Source organism: Crocodylus porosus, unplaced genomic scaffold (assembly GCF_001723895.1).
Source record: "Crocodylus porosus isolate Cpor-Errol unplaced genomic scaffold, CroPor_comp1, whole genome shotgun sequence".
NCBI classification, from domain to species: Eukaryota; Metazoa; Chordata; order Crocodylia; family Crocodylidae; genus Crocodylus; species Crocodylus porosus.
In genome coordinates this window covers 146,836,597-146,858,084 of record NW_017728906.1, presented here as the reverse complement: position 1 = coordinate 146,858,084, position 21,488 = coordinate 146,836,597, and the positions used below count along the sequence as shown (strand labels likewise).

Here is a 21,488-nt window from a genome sequence, read left to right as displayed (position 1 = left end):
AGTCAGGGCGGCTAGGATCTGGAACCAACTTCCAAGAGAAGTGGTGCTGGCTCCTACCCTGGGGGTCTTTAAGAGGAGGCTAGATGTACACCTTGCCAGGGTCGTTTAACCCCAGTAATCTTTCCTGCCATGGCAGGGGGCCAGACTTGATGATCTACTCAGGTCCCTTCCAACCCTAGAAACTGAAACTATGAAATTATATATGATCTTTCCCAGCAACCAAAGATATGGCCCTAATTTTAAAATATGCTCATGATAAAAGTTGTCATAGTGATTATAATAGTTAGTTTAGCACCTCCTGAATCATAACTGGGACAAAATCAGTGTATTTTAGTCTTCTTAGCAAATATATCACCAGTAGTGTACCTTTTAATGCTGGCTGAACAGGAGAAAATACATCTTTACATCTGTAATTAATCAGGCAAAATCTGGATTTTTTAAAATACTGTATTCTTTTATAGAAGGCATTCTTTTCTACTACAGTTATGTCCATTTTACATATATTGTTTGTTAAGGGAAGGTCAAATGATCAAGCTAATTCTTTCCTTCTTTTGCACAACTCTTAAATGAGAAAAGGGTGTTACAAGCTGTCTCTTTGCACCTTAGCAGGATTCCCATCTTGTAGTTCAGACAATGATAGAAAACTAAATGTTAGGAAAGTCAAAGCCATAAGGAGGGTATGACTGCATACATCACCTTTACCTTCAACATCAGTTCTGCCCAAAAATGGCTGTAGTTAAACATATAGCTAACAGCTCTATTCCGCCCCCAGTTTCCCACCCCTGTCATTTCCCAGCAGTAAGTTTAGGCATTTACTCGCTAATTGTCTTGAATGAGTGCTGGTGAAGTCATTTGAAACTCTCTACCTCAGCTTTCCATTTGTAATACACTAGGTGTAAATTTTCCTACAACTCTATATATATATATATATATATATATATATATATACTGCAGTTCTGGCCCTTGCTCTTTTGTAGATATCATTTAACACAATTGTGCATGTGGATTTTATGTTGAGAGAGGCATGTAATCATGTTACTTCCAGTGGTTTTAGCAAATGTGCTGCACCTGGCATGTCTGGGGTGTTCCAGAGTGTTAGAGGTGCCGATTAAAGGCTTTACAAAATTTTTTGTCAGTGATTTGTCACCATATACAATGAGGGAGAGGTTCACGCATTTACATTCTGGAGATGTGAACTGAAGAAATCCTGTGAGGAATGCATCTGTCTTTGTGTTACCTCCCCAGAAAGGAGGAGGGAATATAATTTTGGAAAACACAAGTGAGCAAATATATTGAATCAAGTAGAGGCTCCTTAGTACCTGTTGGAAGCTGGGCTTGGAAGTCAAAAGCCTAATAAATCAGTATTTCTTGTCAGTTTTCTTTTCTTCTCTTTTAAGAATAATTATTTTGTTAAAATGTTGCTGTTACTTACATTAAGAGGAAGAGATTTGAAATTTTTTGATTTTAGAAGGAGCAGAGATTAGCCCAGCAAGTGCATTTGTAGGTGATATTTCCCTGTGTGGGGGTGTAGGTTGTAGCTGTGTTGATCTAAGGACATAGGCAGACAAGGTTCTTTGGGTGATCTGATATCTTTTATTAGACCAATATAAAATATATTAGTTATATCTATATAAATATATAATATATATATTAACTATATATATTAGACCACTTCAGTTGGTCTAGTAAAAGATATCAGATTCACCCAAAGAACCTTGTCTGCCCTTTCCCTGCGTAGAAATGCATCTCTTCTGGAAGCCAGCAGTTCCTCTACCATCCTTCATTAAGGACTGGCTTTTAATACATGTGAGGATTGCAGAGGAGCTGCTCTGGCAGCCATTTCTGGTGTGGGAGGCATGGAGACATCTCATTCTCCCCAGCAATTTTAATGAAGTTACCCAGATAAAAAACCAAACCGCTATATAGAAGTAAGTACTCTCTCTAGCACCTTACTGTGATGAACAAAAATATTTAATCTAGAAAGGGTGACAGGTGATGGCTACAATAGATAAGTCAGTCTACATCAGGAATGCATCTCAGTCTGCATTAAAAAGTAACCAAAAAAAAAAAAAAGGAATCCTTCACACTTAATTAAAAGGTGTCCTCATTGATCATGAAAAGGCAATCACTCATCTTTTGCTTTTCCAGCCAAGAGCTAGATGTATCTTCATACTCAGGAGATTTTGTATAAGAAGTCTGAGCAAAGGTTTTTTGGCCAAGCTATCAAGATTTCCTTTTATCTATTGTTAAATCCCAATTGTGCCCACTCTTTGTTGGAAAGGCAGTAGAATATAAGACCCTGGTTTTCTTTGATAAAAAAATCCCCAATTTTCAGTATATCATTCCAGTGAATCAGTTGCTGCAAGTTTTTTAAATAACCTCATTGTTTACCTAAAAACTGGGAAATGAAAGAAAAGATCTGAGCTTGCAAGCATGGTGTATGTAGTCCCAAACAAAAATATCTGCTAAAAACAAAGTTTCGGGGTTGAGAGCATATATCAACTATTTTAGATAAAATTATATAGTAGTGTTATTGTTATCCCAAACTGATCATTATAAACCTAAGTACATGGAGCTTAAACTCAGGAGAAATCCAACCATGTTAAGATATAGAAATACACTGAAACAACCTTGATTTTACTTTATAGTGATACCAGGCAATAAACGCATAATTTTAATTTAAACAGTTTCAATACTTATGGTTCCAAAATAGATTAAATTTATTTTGACATTTGATTTGCTTGTAAATTTTCAGAAAAATCATTCTGTACTTAAAAAAAAAAAAAAAAGGAAGTGCTGTAATTTTGAGGACACACCAACTTTTCATATGTGAAAAAGGCAATGGACAGAAGTTACCGCTGTAGTGCTACAGGGGCATGCTGCCTATAGCACAACAAAAATGGGAGATCCACCACTAAAACATCCCTCTTTCAAAGAATAAATGTTTGTATTGGAAGCTTTTGTAATACCATATGTAACATTTGTCTAGTTCCATCTGGCACTACAGGGGTCCCCCCTCAGACCCTCCAACTTCCCCTAATTCTCTGTTTTCTCTTCCCCCTTTCCAACCCTCCAGTCCTTCTCCCTTTCTCTCTTTGAGGCCTCCTATTTCAACTGTCAAAAACATTTCAACTGTTACATCTGTTTTCATGCATAATGATAGAGTAGTCATGCAAATGTAATAGTAAAAGACATCTTTCCATCTCAGATGATGTGAGCACCAGACCAGTTCAGATACCATTGACCTATGTGAGTGGCTTGGAAGTCCAAATCAGGATTCTTAGTCTTTGCTATAGGTAGCACAGATGTAAGTAATAGAACCAGAGGATAAAGCTGAATTATTTTTATCACTCTGAGGGGCTTTTACATTTCCCTTTTCATTTCCTTCTTTCTCAGCTTCTTCAGCTACTTGGGTTCCACAGTGTGGCACAGTTCTCAAATGCAAGCTGTGGCTAGCACCATCTTCCTGGCTTGTAGCGTTGATACTGAAAACCTCATGTCCTTCATGCAAACATTTATAATACAAATCTTGCTCAATCCCCTGGTTTTAGAGCATCCGCACATTCTCCATAATTTAAATGGCATCTTCTGAGTGATCAAACTAGTAGAGATGCTCCTGCTTGAGGACACAAAATGTTTGAAAGGCTAGAACTGTGTGAGAAGTAAGGTTTTTTGACAATATCCTTTAAGGGACTAATAAAAAATGGGAGAGATGTTAGACAAGCTCAGATCTGAAGAAGGGCACCTTGTGCCCAAAAGCTTGGCTAATATCTCTCCCAGCTATACAGCTGGTCCAGTAAAAGGTATCACCAAAAAACCTTGCTTCTCTTATTTAATCGACTACCATAACTACGGACCTACTAGAACTGTGAGACACATGGAGGTTCAGGGCCCACATCAGCCTCTTAATTTAATTGGTGATTTTGTTTCTACAGGCACATGGAATCATAATAGAGAATGTCAATTCTGCTTTTTATGTGTATGACACCATAAAGTACTGCCCAAACCAAGAGAAATAAAATGGAAACGTAAATTTGTTTCTAGATAATCTGTCACCGATTTATAAACAAACTGAGACAATACACAAAATATTGGTGTGCCCTAGATATCATGGAATTAGTGGTCATGTTGGAAATCAGTCCTCTTAGCAGGACATTTTAAAAGAAAAATTCCAAATTCTTTTCCATTTTCCTCTGACCTTTACCTCATAGCTAAAACTCAGGACTGCTTTACTGAATTCATCTATTGTTTCACTTAGCTGTGATACTCACAGCATGCTATATGAAGTCTTGACAGTAATGAATAAAGCTTTTCACTTGCATATAGTTATATGCACATAAAGAAATGGCATGTTTCTTTTTTGCCCCTCCTTGTAAGTCCCTCCATTTATTCCCCACCTCCTTCATTTCAACCCACACAACCCTTTTTCCCTTTTAACTTTCAAAGATGCCCACAGTTTAAGCCCTACCCTCTCTCTAATTTTATTAGAAGGTCAAATTCTGTCATTGCTCCACAAGTGATACCAGGCTACAATAGCCAAATTCTCCATTTTTAAACTAAAGGCAAACTAAGCACTGGAATGTAGTATATATGGAAATCAGACTATTTTTAAATCTGGATAAATCTATTACATTCTTGATAGGTCCTCTTACATTAGGTTAACCCTGAGTTACTCAAAATAAAACCTAAATTAAATAATCTATCCCAAAGCATTTCACCTTTATTCATTCTAATCACTCCAAATTATTTTATTTCACAGAGAACTAACATGGTATTAATTTAATACATATGCTAAATATATGATAAATATAAATGGAAAATTCCACTCTGTATATAAAAATGTCTCTCATCAAAATGTTCAGCTGCACCTCAGTAGTACCAGTATTTTTTCGTTTTGTGTGCATGGCTGGTATTTATTAAAATGTGCAATTATGTGACCAAGTAGCAGTTCGTGGGCATGAAATATGCACCTGTGTTGCTGTTATATACTATACTAGCATTTTGAGTATTCCAAGTATGCAAAACAAAAACACCTGATAATTAAATGCAGATAATTTAGTAAGAAGGACAAGTTACTCCCTCATACTCATTTTCTAAAATTTCTTTTAAAGACTAGTTATAATGTTCTGCTACACTGTGATATCGAAGGCAATAAATCACTCTGCTCTTCAAAATAAAAGCATTACTATTGCCACATTCTATTACCAATAGGAATATCAGTGTTAAGGAAATCTTTTTTAATAGAATTACTACACATTATGAGATCTGCAGCTCTTAGAGACAAAAAAAGTACTTTATAGCTTGGTTTTAATTTCATAATCATGAACAACTCAATTGCACACACTTCCCTTGTTTCATAAAACTCTCCTGAATAGAAAGCTCAAAAAGGCTGTCTTTCCATATAATCTTCACTTAGTAAAAACCATTCAATAGTTAAAAAACTAGGAGAATATAAAGTATAGTATGAAAATCACTGGCTACAGCTAAACAACTTTATAAAGCTTCGTTTGGTATCTTTTTTGGGGGGAAGGGTGTCCAAAAATGGGCCCAGAAGGACCAAAACGCACAGAATTTCCCATATTTTTGTTCCTTTTTAAAGAACATTATTTGTGTTGTATCTTGCAAGGCCTGCATTCATTTTTTTAACTCAACTTAGCAATTTTTGTTTACCTAGTAACTTTGATATATTTGGGAACTGACCAAATGATTCCCAAAGGATTGTGTATTTTAACCTAGGATGCCTCTCTTCCAGCAGATAGTGTATTTTTTTAAAATTGGGTTAAAACACACAGTTGTGTTGCTAAGCATCTATTTTTAGTATGCAAATATTAATTTAATGTAGTGTATCAGATTACAGCTTGATTTTACACTATTGACAAGGTTCACAGAGGGTGTGTTGTACCTTTATGAACTGTAAGAATGAAGAATTATTTTTTGAATAGTTGCCAAGACACTGTTGTTAGGACACATGTTTTCAGTTAAAAAATATGTGTGGAATTCATGCCAGTGTCAATAGTGGCACACACTGAAATCAGGAATTAAACTGTTCCACAGCTCTGATGGAAACCCTGATAGTGCCACTCAACTTATTCCTGGATGAGCAGTAAAATGTAATATATTCAAAACAATGCATACATTTAATAGTAGAATAGATGTAGCATAAACATCTGGGAGAGAAACAACCATTCATAAAACCTAGATCAGTGTTCTATACACATCCATGGCATTAAGTTATGTTTCAAATAATAATATTAACTTACAGAAGATTAACCTAAAGTCAAGGCATAAAGTAAAAATGGATTCATTCTGTGACTCCAGGAATTGGTAATAGGAGAGTTGTCCTTCTATCTCAAATAGTTCACGTAGCTGAATACAGCACCAGTCATCAGTGACTCTAGTTATGACCATCTGACAGTTGTTTGGTGAGCTGTGTGTGCAGGGAGTTGATGGGCAAAGTCCAGCCACAATAGACAGGTATTCGTATAAGAAAAACCATTAATGCCGTCCTTGTCTTTATTGGTAATGTTATCAGGGAAGCCAAGGATTAAACACACATGTGACTTGAACCAACTGTTTGCTTAAAGAGAAGGTTCAGGTACACTGGAAGAGTTTGTTGCCACTGCTTGTGGTGCTATGAGAAAGAGGCTTTCAGCCTGCAGGACTGTGACAATGCTGGCACCTTTTACGAGAGAAATGAGCTGTAGGAAGTACTAATATGTGTTATGCCTTAGTCAGATTGGTGCAGACTGTGAGTAGTTTTGCCTTCCTCTGTAGTGGGGCATGTAGCCCATCTCCTGAGCTCTCTCGAGCGTATTTTAACAAGCGTATTTTAACAACCTTCATAGCACGAGGACAATGGCCACTGTTCTCCCTGTGCTTTACCTATGGCAGGTTAGGGTGCTGTTTCTAATGGTTGCATCAGGGTTGACTGTGTAGTTTTATTAATAGGTTAGTCAATGGTTTTGTACAGAGTGGTTTGGATAAGGATGATCCTGCCTCAGGCAGGGGGTGGAATAGGGAGGGCCTTTCCAGCCCCACCGCTCTACGATTCTATGAGATGTATACCAAGCTTCACCTCTGCCAATGAACGACCAGGATGCCATAACTTTATAATTTAAGATGACAGTTTAGCCTGACTACATTAGGATCTTAAAATGTTATAATTATACTAGTCAATTACCTGTAAAGAATGAAGGGGGTGGGGAATTGATTGCTGTCACCTCTGTGCTGCTGCTGCTCTGCCTCTGTCTCCCCCCGCACCAGTCTGGCTCCATGTGTGCACCGCCCCTAGTCTTCTGCTGGCCTTGCCCCCCCTGCTCTGTCCCTCCAGTGCCTGCTGCTTGTAAAGTGCGCTTTGGTTTTTTTTCCACTTTGCATCTGTTGGCAGGGGGGGAGTGAGGCCGCACTGTGATGCCAGCACTCCAGTTTAGGACTGGGTCTGCTCCCTTCCCCCTTCCTCCTCTCCCCTTGCTGCTTCAGGACTGGGCCAGTTTCCCCCATTGTGCCCCCTCTCCCTATCCCAGCCGGCTTTTGTTGAGGTCCAGTGCCGGCGCCGCTTGCAGGAAGCTGCTGGCCTCAGCTCCCCCACACTCCATCCGGTCCTTGGCGCTGCTTTCACCATCATGGCAGCTCTCCACTGCACGGTCTCCTGTCAAGCACTTGGAGCGCTCTGATTGTCTGTTTCAGTCAGCCAGTCAGAGTGCGAATAAAGTGTTATGGACAGACAGATAAAGGCTTTTATAATATTAGAATTTTAAATATATAATTTAGTAATTATATTTTAAATGCATTCTTTTATAGTGTGTTCAAGCCTCAAGACTTCTCCCTGTTTGATGAGGTTCAAGTCTGATCTTCCTTCTCTTGGAGCTCTATTTTATATGTTTTGCCAGAATGCCTCTCTTGGATTCAGTCTGGGTCCCCTGCTCCTGACCAGAAGGCAACAGATTATCAGGATAACCATAGAATTCATGCTGGCTCTAAAATCCAGTGATATTTAAAGCTTTCTCTGTTTTAAATTTGACAGATAACCATCGAGAGAGACAGTGGTTTGGATGTAAGCTCCCCTAAGCATGGAAAGATAGATCTAGACAACATGCCTCATGTTGGTGGGAATACCTGGGCTGGTGGAACAGGTTTGCTCTCATTTTCTTTTCATGATGTACCATGTGTCTTTGAAGGATGTCCCAAATACGTTCTCTGAGAGTTAAAGATTTCAAAACTGTGTTGACTGTGAAATTAATTTCCTAGTGGAAACTATTTAAATCCAATGCATTGTGGGGAAGATGAAAAATTTCTGCTCATGCCCAAGACTAGACCAGGACACACACAAATATCTTTATTTCATACATGTTTTAAACCATTTGTTTTTTCTCTGCTAATATTTTGGTAATGCGGTGTCCCCTAATTTTAAATGACATGAAAGGACGCAGAAAATATAGTAGTATAAATCTCAGGTGCACAGTCAGCCAACAAACTCTGGAGAAATAAAATCCTAATTCCTTTAGAGTTACAAGAATCAATGGCTATAAGGGCTAATAGCCGTGAGGATTTGTGTAGGACTTAAGTGAAGTAAAGGTCCATTCCCACAGGGGTAAATTTCATCACTGATGCAAACAAAACCTGGATGTGAGCAGTGTAAATCAGAAATATAAAACTATAACTGTTCTTTACTTGGCATTTCTTCACTTTAGAAAGCATGCAAGTGTTTCTTCACTTTAGAAAGCATGCAAGTGTTTGCATGTAAAGTATTTTCCAAGGGACTTGAGGATATTTTTTTAATGGTATGCACTGGGGTGACACTAGAGGCTGTAAAAAAGGAAAATAAACACTATGTCATAATCATCATCAAATATGCATTTTTGATTTTTATACTGACTGTTCCAGGTGGGAGAGACACAGCGGGGCTGGGCGGCAAAGGTGGGCCCTATCGACTGGATGCTGGTCACAAGGTTTACCAGATATCTCAAGCTGAGAAAGATGCTGTTCCGGAGGAGGTGAAGAGAGCTGCGAGGGAAATGGGTGAAAAGGCTTTTAAACAGAGGTTAACATTCAGTTTTGACTTCTTTTTCTTCCCTCACCCAAGAAGTTCAGTTGTATAGCATTATGACAATAAATAACTAAAGTTATTCTGATAAAATTACAATACTTGATAACTGCTCCCTAATCACCACTGTTTACAATTGTACATCAACACTAATTAACACCTTAGGACAGTTGTTCTCAACCTGTGGGGTGCATGTAGTCCAATCAACATACTGTTGCAGCCCATGTGACATCCTCTTTTTTTTTTTTAAAGTAAAGATTGCCACCCGCAGTAGGTTAGTCAAAGAGAAAAACTTTGGAAATGTGGATTCCCTCTTGCAGGCTGGCAGAGATCCAGCCTGCAAGGGCTGCTTGGGGCTGGGGGAAGTGGGAGGAGGGTGATCGGAGGCAGGGGGTACCATGTTCATGTGCACATGCACATGGCATGTGCAGCTCCCACATCTTCCTCCAGGTAAGTCTGTGCATGGGGCCTGGGGTGAGGATAGATTGAGGCCAGAGAGAGGGAAGGAGTAGAGTAGAATAGGGCAGGGCAGGACAGGGCAGGGCAGGGTTGGGACTGGAGGCGCTGCCCAGCCAGGAGCAGGACAAAGCCACAGACAACTCGTCCAGGGGGCAGCAGGGAGGGAGGCATGGAGGTAGGGGGGACACTTGCCTCCCAGATTTGTGCGTGGGGCAAGAGAGGATGCAAGCTGCTTGCTGTGAGCTCAGAGCTCCCCACCCTGCTGCCTTCCCCCCAGGGGCCTCCACGGCAGGGCAGGGAGCCTTTGTGCCACTGCTGGGGGCCCCACGCTAGCCACACCACCATAGCGAGGCACCCCCTACCTGCCTGGCAGCAGCAGGGGGCACAACTCCACACTGGCACTACCGCCATGGGGGCAGGGGGTACCTTGCTATGAAGAAATGGGACCCACCTGAAGAAGAGAGGAAAGAGTGTCTTCACAGACAGGCTCATTAACCTAGTGAGGAGGGCTTTAAATTAGGTTTACGAGGGAATGAAGAATAGAGTCAGGGAAGTGGATGACTTGGAGAAAACATAATCAGAAAAGGGCAATAGGGGATGTCTTCTCATTCTTCTGGAGAAAATAAGGCCATTAGCTAGTTAGCTCAGGTGTCTGTACGTGAATGCACAGAGCCTGGAAAACAAGCATGAAGAATTGGATATCCTCACACAGTCACAGAACTATGGTATGATTGAAATAACAGAGACCTGGTGGGATAGCTCACTTGACTGAACCACTATCGTGGATGGGTATAAATTGTTCAGAAAGGACAGGAAGATGAAAAGAGGAGGAAGAGTTGTGCTTTATGTAAAAGAATTGTATGATTGCTTCAATATGAAACTGGAGATAGGCCTGTTGAAAGCTCTGGGTTAGGGTCAGAGGGGAGAGCAACAAGGGTAGCATAGTAGGTGTCTGCTATAGACCACCAGACCAAGAAGATGAGCCTGTTCTTCCAACAGCTAGTGACAGTATGCCAAGCACAGGCCTTGTTTCTAATGGGGGACTTCTGTCACCCTGACATCTGCTAGGAGAACATTACAGCAGTGTTCAGGCAATCCGGGAGGTTTTTTGGAGAGTGGAAAGTGCAACTTTCTGGTGCAAGTGTTGGAGAGGTCAACTAGGGGCTTGCTTTTCTTGATCTGCTGCTCACAAACAGGGAAGAATTAGTGGGGAATGTTAGAAGTGGATGGTAACTTGGGCAGCAGTGACTATGAGATGATTGAGTTCAGGATCCTGAGGAAAGGAAGGAGAGCAGCAGAGTAAGGATCCTGGGAAGCCAGTCTGAGGGAGAAAGGAGTCCAGGAGAGCTGGTTGTATTTTAAAGAAATATTACTGAGGGCTCAGAAATGAACCGTCCCAGTGCTCAGGAAGACTAGCAACTGTGGCAGTAGACCAGCTTGGCTTAGCAAGCAACTCTTCAGTGAGCTAAAACACAAAAAAAAAAGCTTACAAGTGGAAACTTGAACAAACAACTAGGGAAGAATAGAAGAGTGTTGCTTGAGCATGCAGGGATGAAATCAGGAAGGTCAAAGCACAATTGGAGTTGCAGTTAGCAAAGAACTTGAAAGCTAAAAGAAAGGTTTCTACAAGTATGTGAGCAACAAGGGGAAGATCAGGGGAAGTGTGGGTCCCTGAGACTGAAGTACTCAATTCCTTTTTTACCTCACTCTCAACAGGCATGCTCAGTTCCCAGACTACTGCACTTGGCATCAGTTTTGGGAGGAGCTGAGCAACCAACAGTAGCAAAAGAACAGTTTAGAGAGTATTTAGAGAAGCTGGACAGGTATAAGTTTATGGGGCTGGACGCAATGCACCTGAAGGTGTTGAGGGAGTCAACCCATGTGATTGCAGAGCCACAAGCTATTATCTTTGAAAACTCGTGACAGTCAAGAGAGGTCTTGCACAATTGGAAAAGGGCAAATATAGCACCCATCTTAAGAAAGAGAGGGAGAAGGATCTGGGGGACTACAGACCTTACCACAACCCTGGAAAAATCATGAAGCAGGTCCTCAAGGAATCCATTTCTGAGCATTTAAGAAGCAGGTGATTAGGAATAGTCGGCATGGATTCACCAGGGGCAAGTCATGCCTGGCCAACCTGAGTGCCTTCTATGATCAGATGACTGATTCTGTGGATGTGAGGAGACCAGTGGATGTGATGTACCTTGATTTTGGCAAGTCTTTTGATACAGTCTCCCACAGCATTCTTGCAGGCAAGCTAAGGAAGTACATGCTCGATGAATGGATTGTCAGGTGGATAGAAAACTGTTCAGAGGGTACTAATCAATGGCTTGATGTCTAGTTGGCAGCCAGTATCAAGTGGAGTGCCCCAGCAAGTTTACAGATGATAACAAGCTGGGGAGAGTAGTAGATATGCGAGAAGTTAGGGCTAGGATTCAGAGACCTAGACAAATTGGAGGATTGGACCAAAAGAAATTTCATGAGGTTCAATAAGGACAAGTACAAAGTCCTGCACTTAGGATGGAACAATTCCATGCAGCTGGGGTGAAGGCTGGGGGCTGACTGGCTAAGCAGCAGTTCTGCGGCAAATGACCTGGGGGTTACAGTGAACGATAAGCTGAATATGAGCCAACAGTGTGCCCTTGTTGCCAAGAAGGCTAATAACATACTGGGCTGCATTAGTAGGAGAGTTGCCAGCACATTGAAGGAAGTGATTATTCCCTTCTGTTTGGTACTGGTGAGGCCACATCTAGAGTACTGTATCCAGTTTTGAGCCCCCCAATACAGAAAGGGTATAGACAAATTGGAGAGTCCAGCGGAGAGCAACAAAAATGGTTAGGGGGCTGGGGCACATGACTTATAATAAGACACTGAAAGAACTGGGTTTATTTCATCTGGAGAAAAGACAGGGGGCCGAGATTTATTAGCAGCCTTCAACTACATGAAGGGTGGTTCCAAAAAGGACGGAGCTGGACTGTTCTCAGTGGTAGCAGATGACAAAACAAGGAGCAATGGTTTCAAGTTGCAGCAAGGGAAGTTTAGGTTAGATATTAGGAAAAACTTTATCACTAAGATGGTAGTAAATCACTGAAACAGTTTACCCAGAGAGGTTGTGGAATCTCCACCCTTGGATATTTTTAAGAGCTGGCTAAACAAAGCCTTGGCTGGGGTGATCTACTTTGGGGTGGTCCTACTTTGAGCAGGGGACTGAACTAGATGACCTCCTGAGGTCCTTTCCAACCTTAATTTGCTATGAATCTATGATTATGTGTAGGAGTGTGCCACCCTTATGCTATAGAATCTGAACATCTGCATACATGACATCTTCTCAACAATTTATACATTTCTAAACTGGATTTGCACCTACATCTGCCAGGGGTAATATAGCCTATTTTGGACCTAAGAAGCCATGTTTATCCCATACATTGTTTTGTTACGCGCTGGTACTTAGTAGGAACTAATAGGGAAAAGTTGGGATCTCCTGCACAGCCCAAGAAAAGTTGAAGGTCTTACACCAGAATTTCCCCAACTTTCAGGGTTTATACTAGGGCTGCCCAATTCGGTGGCTGAATCTTCAAATTGAATCAGGAGACCTTTTAATCTCTCTGAATCAAATTGGAACTCTCCAAATCGATTCAGAGAGATTCAGAAAGATTCGATGATTAGGACATAGACACAGCTTTAAATGTTTTTTCCACATACCTCAAGGTACCAGGCGGCTTGTGAATGCTGCAATGGTGGGACAGATGAAGCATAACAGAGGAGTGCAGGGGAGTCCCCAGCGCGCTTGGCGGCAGGCCCAGAAGTGGACCAGAAGCATATGCGGTCCACTTCCAAGTCCACCGGGGAGCACGGCCCCCCGTGCCCTTCTGGCTCGGTGACTGGTGCTTCCTGGGCCTGGGGGGTACACCTGGGGTACTCCCGCACGCTTGGCAGCGGACCCAGAAGTGGACTGGAAGTACTTCTGGTCCACTTCTGGGTTCACCACCAAGCATGTGGGGGAGACCCGGACGCTCCTGTGGGATGCTCCATTCTCCCCACCATTGCAGCATTCATGAGCCGCACCTGGTTCCTCAAGGTATGTAAAAAAATGACATTTAAAGCTGCGTCTATGTCCGAATCACTGATTCTCCAAATCAGCATCGAATCTTCAGATTCGGATTCAGCCAAATCGAATCGGGAACAGTGATCCAAATCAATTAATTGAATCACTGTCCTGGTTCAGGCCGAATCCAAATCGGATACAGCCTGTTTCGCACACTCCTAGTTTGTACGTCATTGCCACTCACATGCACTGTCATGACTGAGGAGAAAGTGAAGTAAATTGCAGAATATATCATCTGCTTATATGTAATTATTTGCATGGACTACTTAATTATAGTGTAGTCTTCTTGGCAGTTCTGAGTGGGAGGGTAGGATTTAAAATTATAACTTTCTGGGCTGGATATTACTGGTTGTAGAGAACATTTGCAGTCACTTGCATTATCAATAGAAGAAAAGTTTTCTCGACTTATTCTTCTATTTCATGTCTCAGATTCCAGCCTGCAGAGTCTCTTGAGACATGACACCTTGTCAGAGAATTTTTCTGAATCTGAAACATTCTAGTATATTATTTCCAGATTTCATCCTAATTAAAATAAAACATGGTCCATTTTATGTGGTGTCATCATGCATGCCTGTAAGCGAAATATTTTAAGCTGTCATCGAAGACTGAAGTACCTCTGGTATTATTTAGATTTTTGTGCAGTACCTCTGGTATTATTTAGATTTTTATTGCTTTTTTTTTTTATATTCAGGACTAAAATTTGTGTTTTTCTTATCAATATTGCTATGCAATTTAGGGACTTTTTTCTCTAGCAAAAACATCATTTATACAGCTGTTCTCTCTGCAGACATCAAACTAAGACTGCTGTCTGCTGATTATATCATTTTTAATATAGATAACATTCACTTTGGCATTTGAGACAATCTTTAGCAAATCTGTGTAGTGACCTGTGAGTTAATCAGAACAGTGTTAAAATGTTATTCCTGATAGATACTATGTTTGTTTGTTTTTTTAAATCAACAGCCTTCTTAGGTAACTTTCATAGTGGACACAAGATCCTGAGTCCTTCCTTTTTCATGTCTTTGTGACAAGGCATTGAGCAGAATTCAGAGATTTCATTAGTATCTGACAGGCCGAGGCACCATGAACGCTTCTGCTACGGCCTCAAAATTACAGCCTCTTGGGCTGTCAACTGTGCCACCCCAGCCCATGGCTGCTGTAGTAAAACTGCATATATGATTTTTAGTTTAAGAGTTAAGAGGTTATTTTCTATATGGCATGAAGGTATTAAATTTAGATACCTGGAATCACCAAAGTGAATGCCAGTACACAGTGGTAAAAGTTGTTGCTTCCTAGATAGGTTGCTTCAATATTCTTCTGTTATGGTATCTATGCTTAATTCAATGTAAAAAAACATGATAGCTCTGGAGAAGACAAGGGTGGGATCTCACGCTCAGCTCCCACAATGAGAGTCTTTCTATTGCTTTTGCGTAGAGTTGGATCCAGTCCTAACAACTGTCATATTTCTGCTCCAAGGAAGTAACTTGTGATGGGGTATTAAGCTACATCTCATGTTATCTACACCTGCTGGTTTTGGTACCACTTTAATTATATTTTTAAAAAACAGATATTTAACATAGTGTGGACACAATTGTATAGAAGTGCTCATATTTAAAATTAGCAATAAACAAATATAGCTTACTTTACACTATACTTTTATACTAGTATCACTGCTTTCACCCTAACAATTACGCTACTAGAACTTTATTTGCTTTAGAAACAGATGTAGATAAAAGTATTATGAAACCTGTCTGTAGGTAAGACCTTCACTGAAAGGTATATCAGAATTTGTGTAACTTAGGCCCCCTCCAGTGGGGCTGGTCTTAAGGTAATTGCACAATTAACAATGTGCGTGCAGAGGGCAGGCTTACATATTTGTTCAAGACTTTCCCTTTGTTCTGAGGTTTCTTCATGTTCTACATGAAAGATAAAGATAGCCTTTAAAACAAACTAGTCAGTCATAGGAGAGAATTTCCAGGCACAACTTTACCTTGCCTTTGTGTTAAAGCAAGGTTACCCAGACTGTTTCTAAATATATGAAGCAATAACTGAACTAAAGCTGTTTGTAATTTTAACACAGCTTTCAAAGCATATGGTTTACAACCCAGTCACTAAAACAATAGTATCTGAGACTGCTAAAGTTGCGGCCTTTATGAACACAGGTAATTACATGACTTTTCCAAGTTTAATCAAAGCAGCTGCTGCTTTTTTGGGTTTTCTCAAAGTCTAGACACTGCCATTTTGGGTTAAAACATTATCAGCAAACAAATTTACTCATTCTTTTGCTAGCATAAGATGTGCTTTTTCACCTGATTTGGTCTTAGCAGCTTGTCCTGTTTCTTGCTTCAGATTAAAGGAGATCAAGATGAGTGAATATGATGCATCTACTTATGAAAGGTTCTCTGGAGCGGTCCGACGGCAAGTTCAATCACTCCGAATCATTCTAGATAATCTGCAGGTAATGCTTTATTCATTGTCAAAGGGAAGCTATCATATCACTAGATTAGGTCCTAAATGTTACCAGCTGATCTTTATCATTTTACAACTGTTGGATGGAAAATATCTTTGAAAGTCAATAGAACAAATCAGGTTCTTATGCATACTTAAGTTGAACACAGGCATGCTTTACTGCTTCAAAAGCAGCATTAAAGCGGCCTTATAGTCTAGTCAACTCAAAAGATGCTTGTTGCAATATTCCCACACAGCTGCCCCTAGATTTTTATTCAGGAGCATTATTTAATCCTATAGGAGAGAGTACCTTAGGGTATTGGTGGGATTGCATGGATCCCAGTCCCTTTTCCTGGCCTCTGTCTTACAGTGCCTCCTTGGCTCAAAAAGGATAATGTTTCGGACATTGGGAGGGTGTCTCTCAATCACTCATATTCACAGTTTTGCAGGTATGTGATTGTGCAGCATAGTGCTCAACTATGGTCAGGTTTTTATGTTTTTAAACATGGATAGATTTAAAAATCAAAATAGCCATTCTCTCTAACTTCTCCACTCGTGTTTGAACAATCTCCTTGTGTTCTAGTTCCTTGCTTTTCATTTTTTTTGCTGATGGATTAGAAAAGGAGACTTTTACATAACATAAGAAGGGGAAGCCTGGATGATAGAGTCCAGTCATATTTTGTCATAAGTAACCGCATCATTTGATCTCATTCATAAATGTGTCTGTTCACATAGGCCGAAGATACAAAGTTGTGACTTGGGGCCCCTCTACACATTATACTTATGCCACAATAACTATGTTAATTGTGGCATAAATGGCAAAGATACTACACATGTGCCCATTTAAGGTGCCAAAAAAATGGCAAGCCAGACATACACACAATGTAGAGCATTTTTATGTCTGGTTTATATGGTGCCTTAAATTGAATGTGTGGCATGTTTGGGGCTCCCTCAGGGCTGGGATCAACAAAAACAAAAGCAGACCTTTTTAACAAATTCTTTGCCTCCATTTTTCTGAGCAGGGACCAGGGCTTCTCCCCCATCGGGATTCAGGACAGACTCAGGAGTGACTCTGCCAGGCCTAGAGTCAGGGAGGACCAAGTTAGGGAACTTCTGCATGTGGCTGGACATGTTCAAATCAGCAGGTCCAGATGGTCTCCACCCTAGGGTGCTGAGGGAATTGGTAGGGGTCATTGTGGGGCGCTTGTGGTGCTCTGGCCAGGTGCCAGAAGTCTGGAAGAAGGCCAATGTGGTCTCCATTTTAAAAAAAGGGAGGAGGGAGGACCCAGGCAACTATAGGCCTGTTAGTCTTACTTCAGTCCTGGGGAAGCTCTTTGAGAAAATTATCCAGGAGCATATCTGTGAGGAACCAGTAGGGAGGAAGATGCTCAAGGGCAACCACCATGGGTTCATTTAGGGCAGGTCCTGTCAAACCAACCTGATAGCCTTCTACAATCAGGTCACAAAAGCACTGGACGCAGGTGTCGCGGTGGATGTAGTCTTTCTGGACTTCAGGAAGGCCTTTGACACTGTCACCCATCCATTCTCATTAAAAAGCATTGACGCCTACACAGTCAGATGAATCACAAATTGGGTAGGGGGCAGCAGGGCAGGCCCTATGAGGAGAGGCTGCAGAACCTATTCAGCCTTCACAAGAGAAGGCTGAGAGGGGATCTAGTGGCCATCTATAAACTTACCGGGGGGACCAGAAGGGATTGGGTGAGACCCTGTTCCCTCGAGCACCTCCGGAAGTAACAAGGAATAACAGCCACAAGTTGATTGAGAGTAGGTTCAGGCTAGACATCAGGAGGCACTACTTCACAGTCAGGCTGGCCAGGATCTGGAACCACCTTCCAAGGGAAGTGGTGTTGGCTCCTACCTTAGGGGTCTTTAAAAGGAGGCTTGATAACTACCTAGCTGGGGTCATATGAGCCCACTATTCATTCCGGCCTAGGGCAGGGGGTCGAACTTGATGATCTGCTCAGGTCCCCTCTGACCCTACATCTGTGAACAATCAGCTGATTGTCAGCCCCAAGACCATACCAGGTCATGCTGAGCTGTACGCAACTTGCTTTTAACTTGCTGGTGCAGGGGGAGCCCAGGATCATATGGCAAGCAGAAAGGGCATGATTGGAATCTGATTCCTGATCCCAGAATTGTGACTCTTGCCATGCATGTGTGGCATGACAAGAACTGCAGTTGTTGGGATCAAGGCTCAGATTCCATGGCACTTTTAAATGAATATATGCCACAGGCCTTGGTTCCACATTTAATTGTTTTTAAATCTGAACTGCTGGGTTGGGCCTTTGCTTTTTAAGGAGGGGATCTAAATCCTCACTTCCCCAAATTTTGGTAATTATTCCCATCTCACGCAGGTATTCCATCAGAAGTTCTCTCGGCATCTTAATTGAATCTTCTACTCAAATTTTTTTCCTTAGTTTCTTTTACCTGTGTGTTTTTAGAGTGGAAATTCCTGCATTCAGAAATCAAATTAAACACAGTTTTAACATAATGGAGCACCATGTTTTAAATAAAGGAAGCATATCCTGTTACTTGATGCTAAAAAAGTTTACCTTTAAGATTAAGGAAAAGTGCTGTCTGCCCCTCTGTTTCCTGAGACTGTGCTCTCTTCCTGGCAAGTATGTAATATAACAGGACTGTCTGACCAAGGAGACAGGGTAAGGAATGAATTTTATGCAGCACGTAATATAAAAATAAACTAACCAAACTTTAAAAAAATCTCTTAAGGTAGACCACAAAAACTTCAGCAACATTGAGACCAAAATGATAGCATCAAAAATCTCTTTTGCTCAGGCTACCTTTTTGAGTCATTTTTATACTGGATAGACTCTTAACACACAGATCAAATCAGGCTTTTATAAATATTTAATATATAGTTCCTAGAAAAGCTATATTTATGATGGTTTGAGTTATTTAGTTTACAAATGCTTCATCTTACTTGGGAATTTTTCCAACTTTTGCACTGAACCAAATCATGTTTAATTTTAGCTTTTAAATAGAGGCTCTTACTGAGTTCTTCAGGGGTTTACCAGACTGACCCACTTCAGTGTAGGGCCCCTGGCCCTGGCTTCATTTAGTTCTACATTGCACCAAGCACACAGTTGCAGCTCAACTAATAAACAGCAGAAATGTGGGGGGTTTTTTCTTTGTTATCAATCAGACATTCCTTATTCCAGAAATATTAAGTGACTGGCGAAATCTGTTGTGGTGTACTTCAGAAGTCAGATTTCATTTCGTAATTACGGTTTTGAAATAGTAATTTCTTAAATATCCCAGATCATCTTCTAAATAAACTCATCAATTTCAACTTAGTATTAAAAAGGTTAAGTTTAAATTATACATTATGAAAACATAATAGTTTTATGTGATTTTTCATTTATTTATTCAGACACTGATTTTTTTGAGCTTTTTTCTTCTGTTTTTTTTGCTCTCGTGAAAGGATGGTTGTTAATTTAAGATGGACTTTGTCCTTAGAGTACATGGCCAGGCCTCAGCAAATCTAAGTTCTGTTCCCATCTCTTTATACTTTTTTGTAAAACAGTCTCTTTGTGCCTCATCTTTAAAAAGAAGGGAAATACCGTCCTGGTTACCAAACAGTCAAAAAGTTTACTGTTATACTGGTGTTCTACCAAGAAAAGCCTCAAGTCTTGCTTGCATATTCATTTAATTCAGCAGTTTTTAAACTGTGTTCAGCAGTTTTCAAACTCTGGACAGAATCCTAGAGTTCCCTTATAAGTCGTTAGGGATACCACAAAGAGATCGGGGGTAATGGCAGAGTGGGCTGGGAGGTGACACACCAGGGTGGCCTGTGTGTATGTCAGCTCACAGGATAGGGGTAGGAACTCTGTGGTAGGACAAGTGATATGAATGACTTCTATGACTTTAAGAAGTTTGAAAACCACTGTTTTAGTTGTATCAACTTAACCCTGGTAAGAAGTACCTGGGCTGCTGGAGTAGACTGGAAAGAAATGACAGGGCATATTTTAGAAAACAGAATTCTTGGGCTGTTTTTATTTACAATGTTCACCTAATTTCTATTAATGATCTCAACAAAAATGACAAGGCATTACAAATTGTAGCTGGGATCACACAGAAATAGCAAACCTTCAGAATACCAGTAAATAAACTCTTTCAGCTTGCCCCTCTCTCACAAGGTAATCTGAACTGCTGTACGAAGCTTGCATATCTTACTTCCATCCCAAGTGCATTCAGATCTCTGGGCTGTCACTCAAAAAGTGCAATAGCCAGCCCCAGCCAGGTGCCACGTTGTCTGGAGGTTGCTTGCAGAAGCCTCTTAAAAGAAACCCTTCTGCTTACAAGGCATTGCAGTAACATTTTTCCCTTGTGTTACCCGCTTGCGTACTAAAGAACTGAGTCATAGATTTCATAGACATTAGGGCTGGAAAGAACCTCAGAAGGTCATCGAGTCCAGCCCCCTGCCCCAGGGGCAGGAAGTCAGCTGGAGTCATAAGATCCCAGCAAGATAAACATCCAAATGTCTCTTGAAGGCATTCAAAGTAGGTGCTTGAACCACCTGCAGTGGCAGTCTATTCCAAACCCTGGGGGCTCGGACAGTAAAGAAGTTCTTCCTTATCCAGCCTGAAACAGTCATGGAGGAGTTTGTGACTGTTTGATCTTGTCATCCCTTGGGGTGCTCTGGTGAACAAACGTTCCCCCAGATCCTGGTGAGCACCCTTAATGAACTTACAGGCGGCCACCAAATCACCCCCTAGCCTGCACTTTTCCAGACTGAAGAGTCCCATGGCTCTCAGCCTCTCATCATAAGGTCTGTTTTCCTGATCTCTGAGTCTTTAAACCCATGTGACAACTAGAGCCTCATCTGCTCTAGGCTCTTGTGGGAAATCTCTCACCATTACAACTGGTAACATCACAGCAGTGGAAGTACCTATAGTGGGACTATACTAGAGAAGACTCAATCAGATAACATTATAAAAATATCAGTGCTATGTCTCCATTAGCACTGTATTCTTGGGAATTATGGCAATGGAAGATATCACATAAAAGTCCAACATACACACTTACATGAAAGAAGAACCTTTTGCAGGGGTGCTCAACCACTGGCCCGCAGGCCAGATCCAGCCTATGACACTGTGTCATCTGGCCCGTGGGGCTCTCCACAGGTCCAGAAGTATGGGAAAAATATTACCACTCCCTTACTACCAAATTTCCAGACCCATGGGCAGCCTCAGGGCCCTGTGTGCTGGATCAGGCACGTGATCCCAGCATGCAGGGCCAGGCAGGGCTGGTGCTGGGCCACAGGACCTGAGCCTGGCGTATATACCTCCATCCAGCCTGTGCACTGCACCTGCACCACCCCATCTGGCCCATGAGGATAAAAGGTTGAGTACCATAGACATATGGTAATGACCAAGGATCCTGCTTTTCTCTGCT

At 41.2% G+C, this 21,488-nt stretch overlaps 1 protein-coding gene across 1 annotated transcript in view; it reads left to right on the top strand.

Moving 5' to 3' along the window:
* The window catches only part of VWA8 (von Willebrand factor A domain containing 8), a 305,200-nt gene that overhangs the window by 252,411 nt on the left and 31,301 nt on the right, over nt 1-21,488 (top strand). Inside the window, exons 38-40 of the mRNA XM_019528508.1 lie at nt 8,024-8,132; nt 8,884-9,040; nt 15,957-16,065. Of these exons, the coding sequence (XP_019384053.1) occupies nt 8,024-8,132; nt 8,884-9,040; nt 15,957-16,065 (375 nt within the window). The remainder of the gene's footprint in view (nt 1-8,023; nt 8,133-8,883; nt 9,041-15,956; nt 16,066-21,488) is intronic.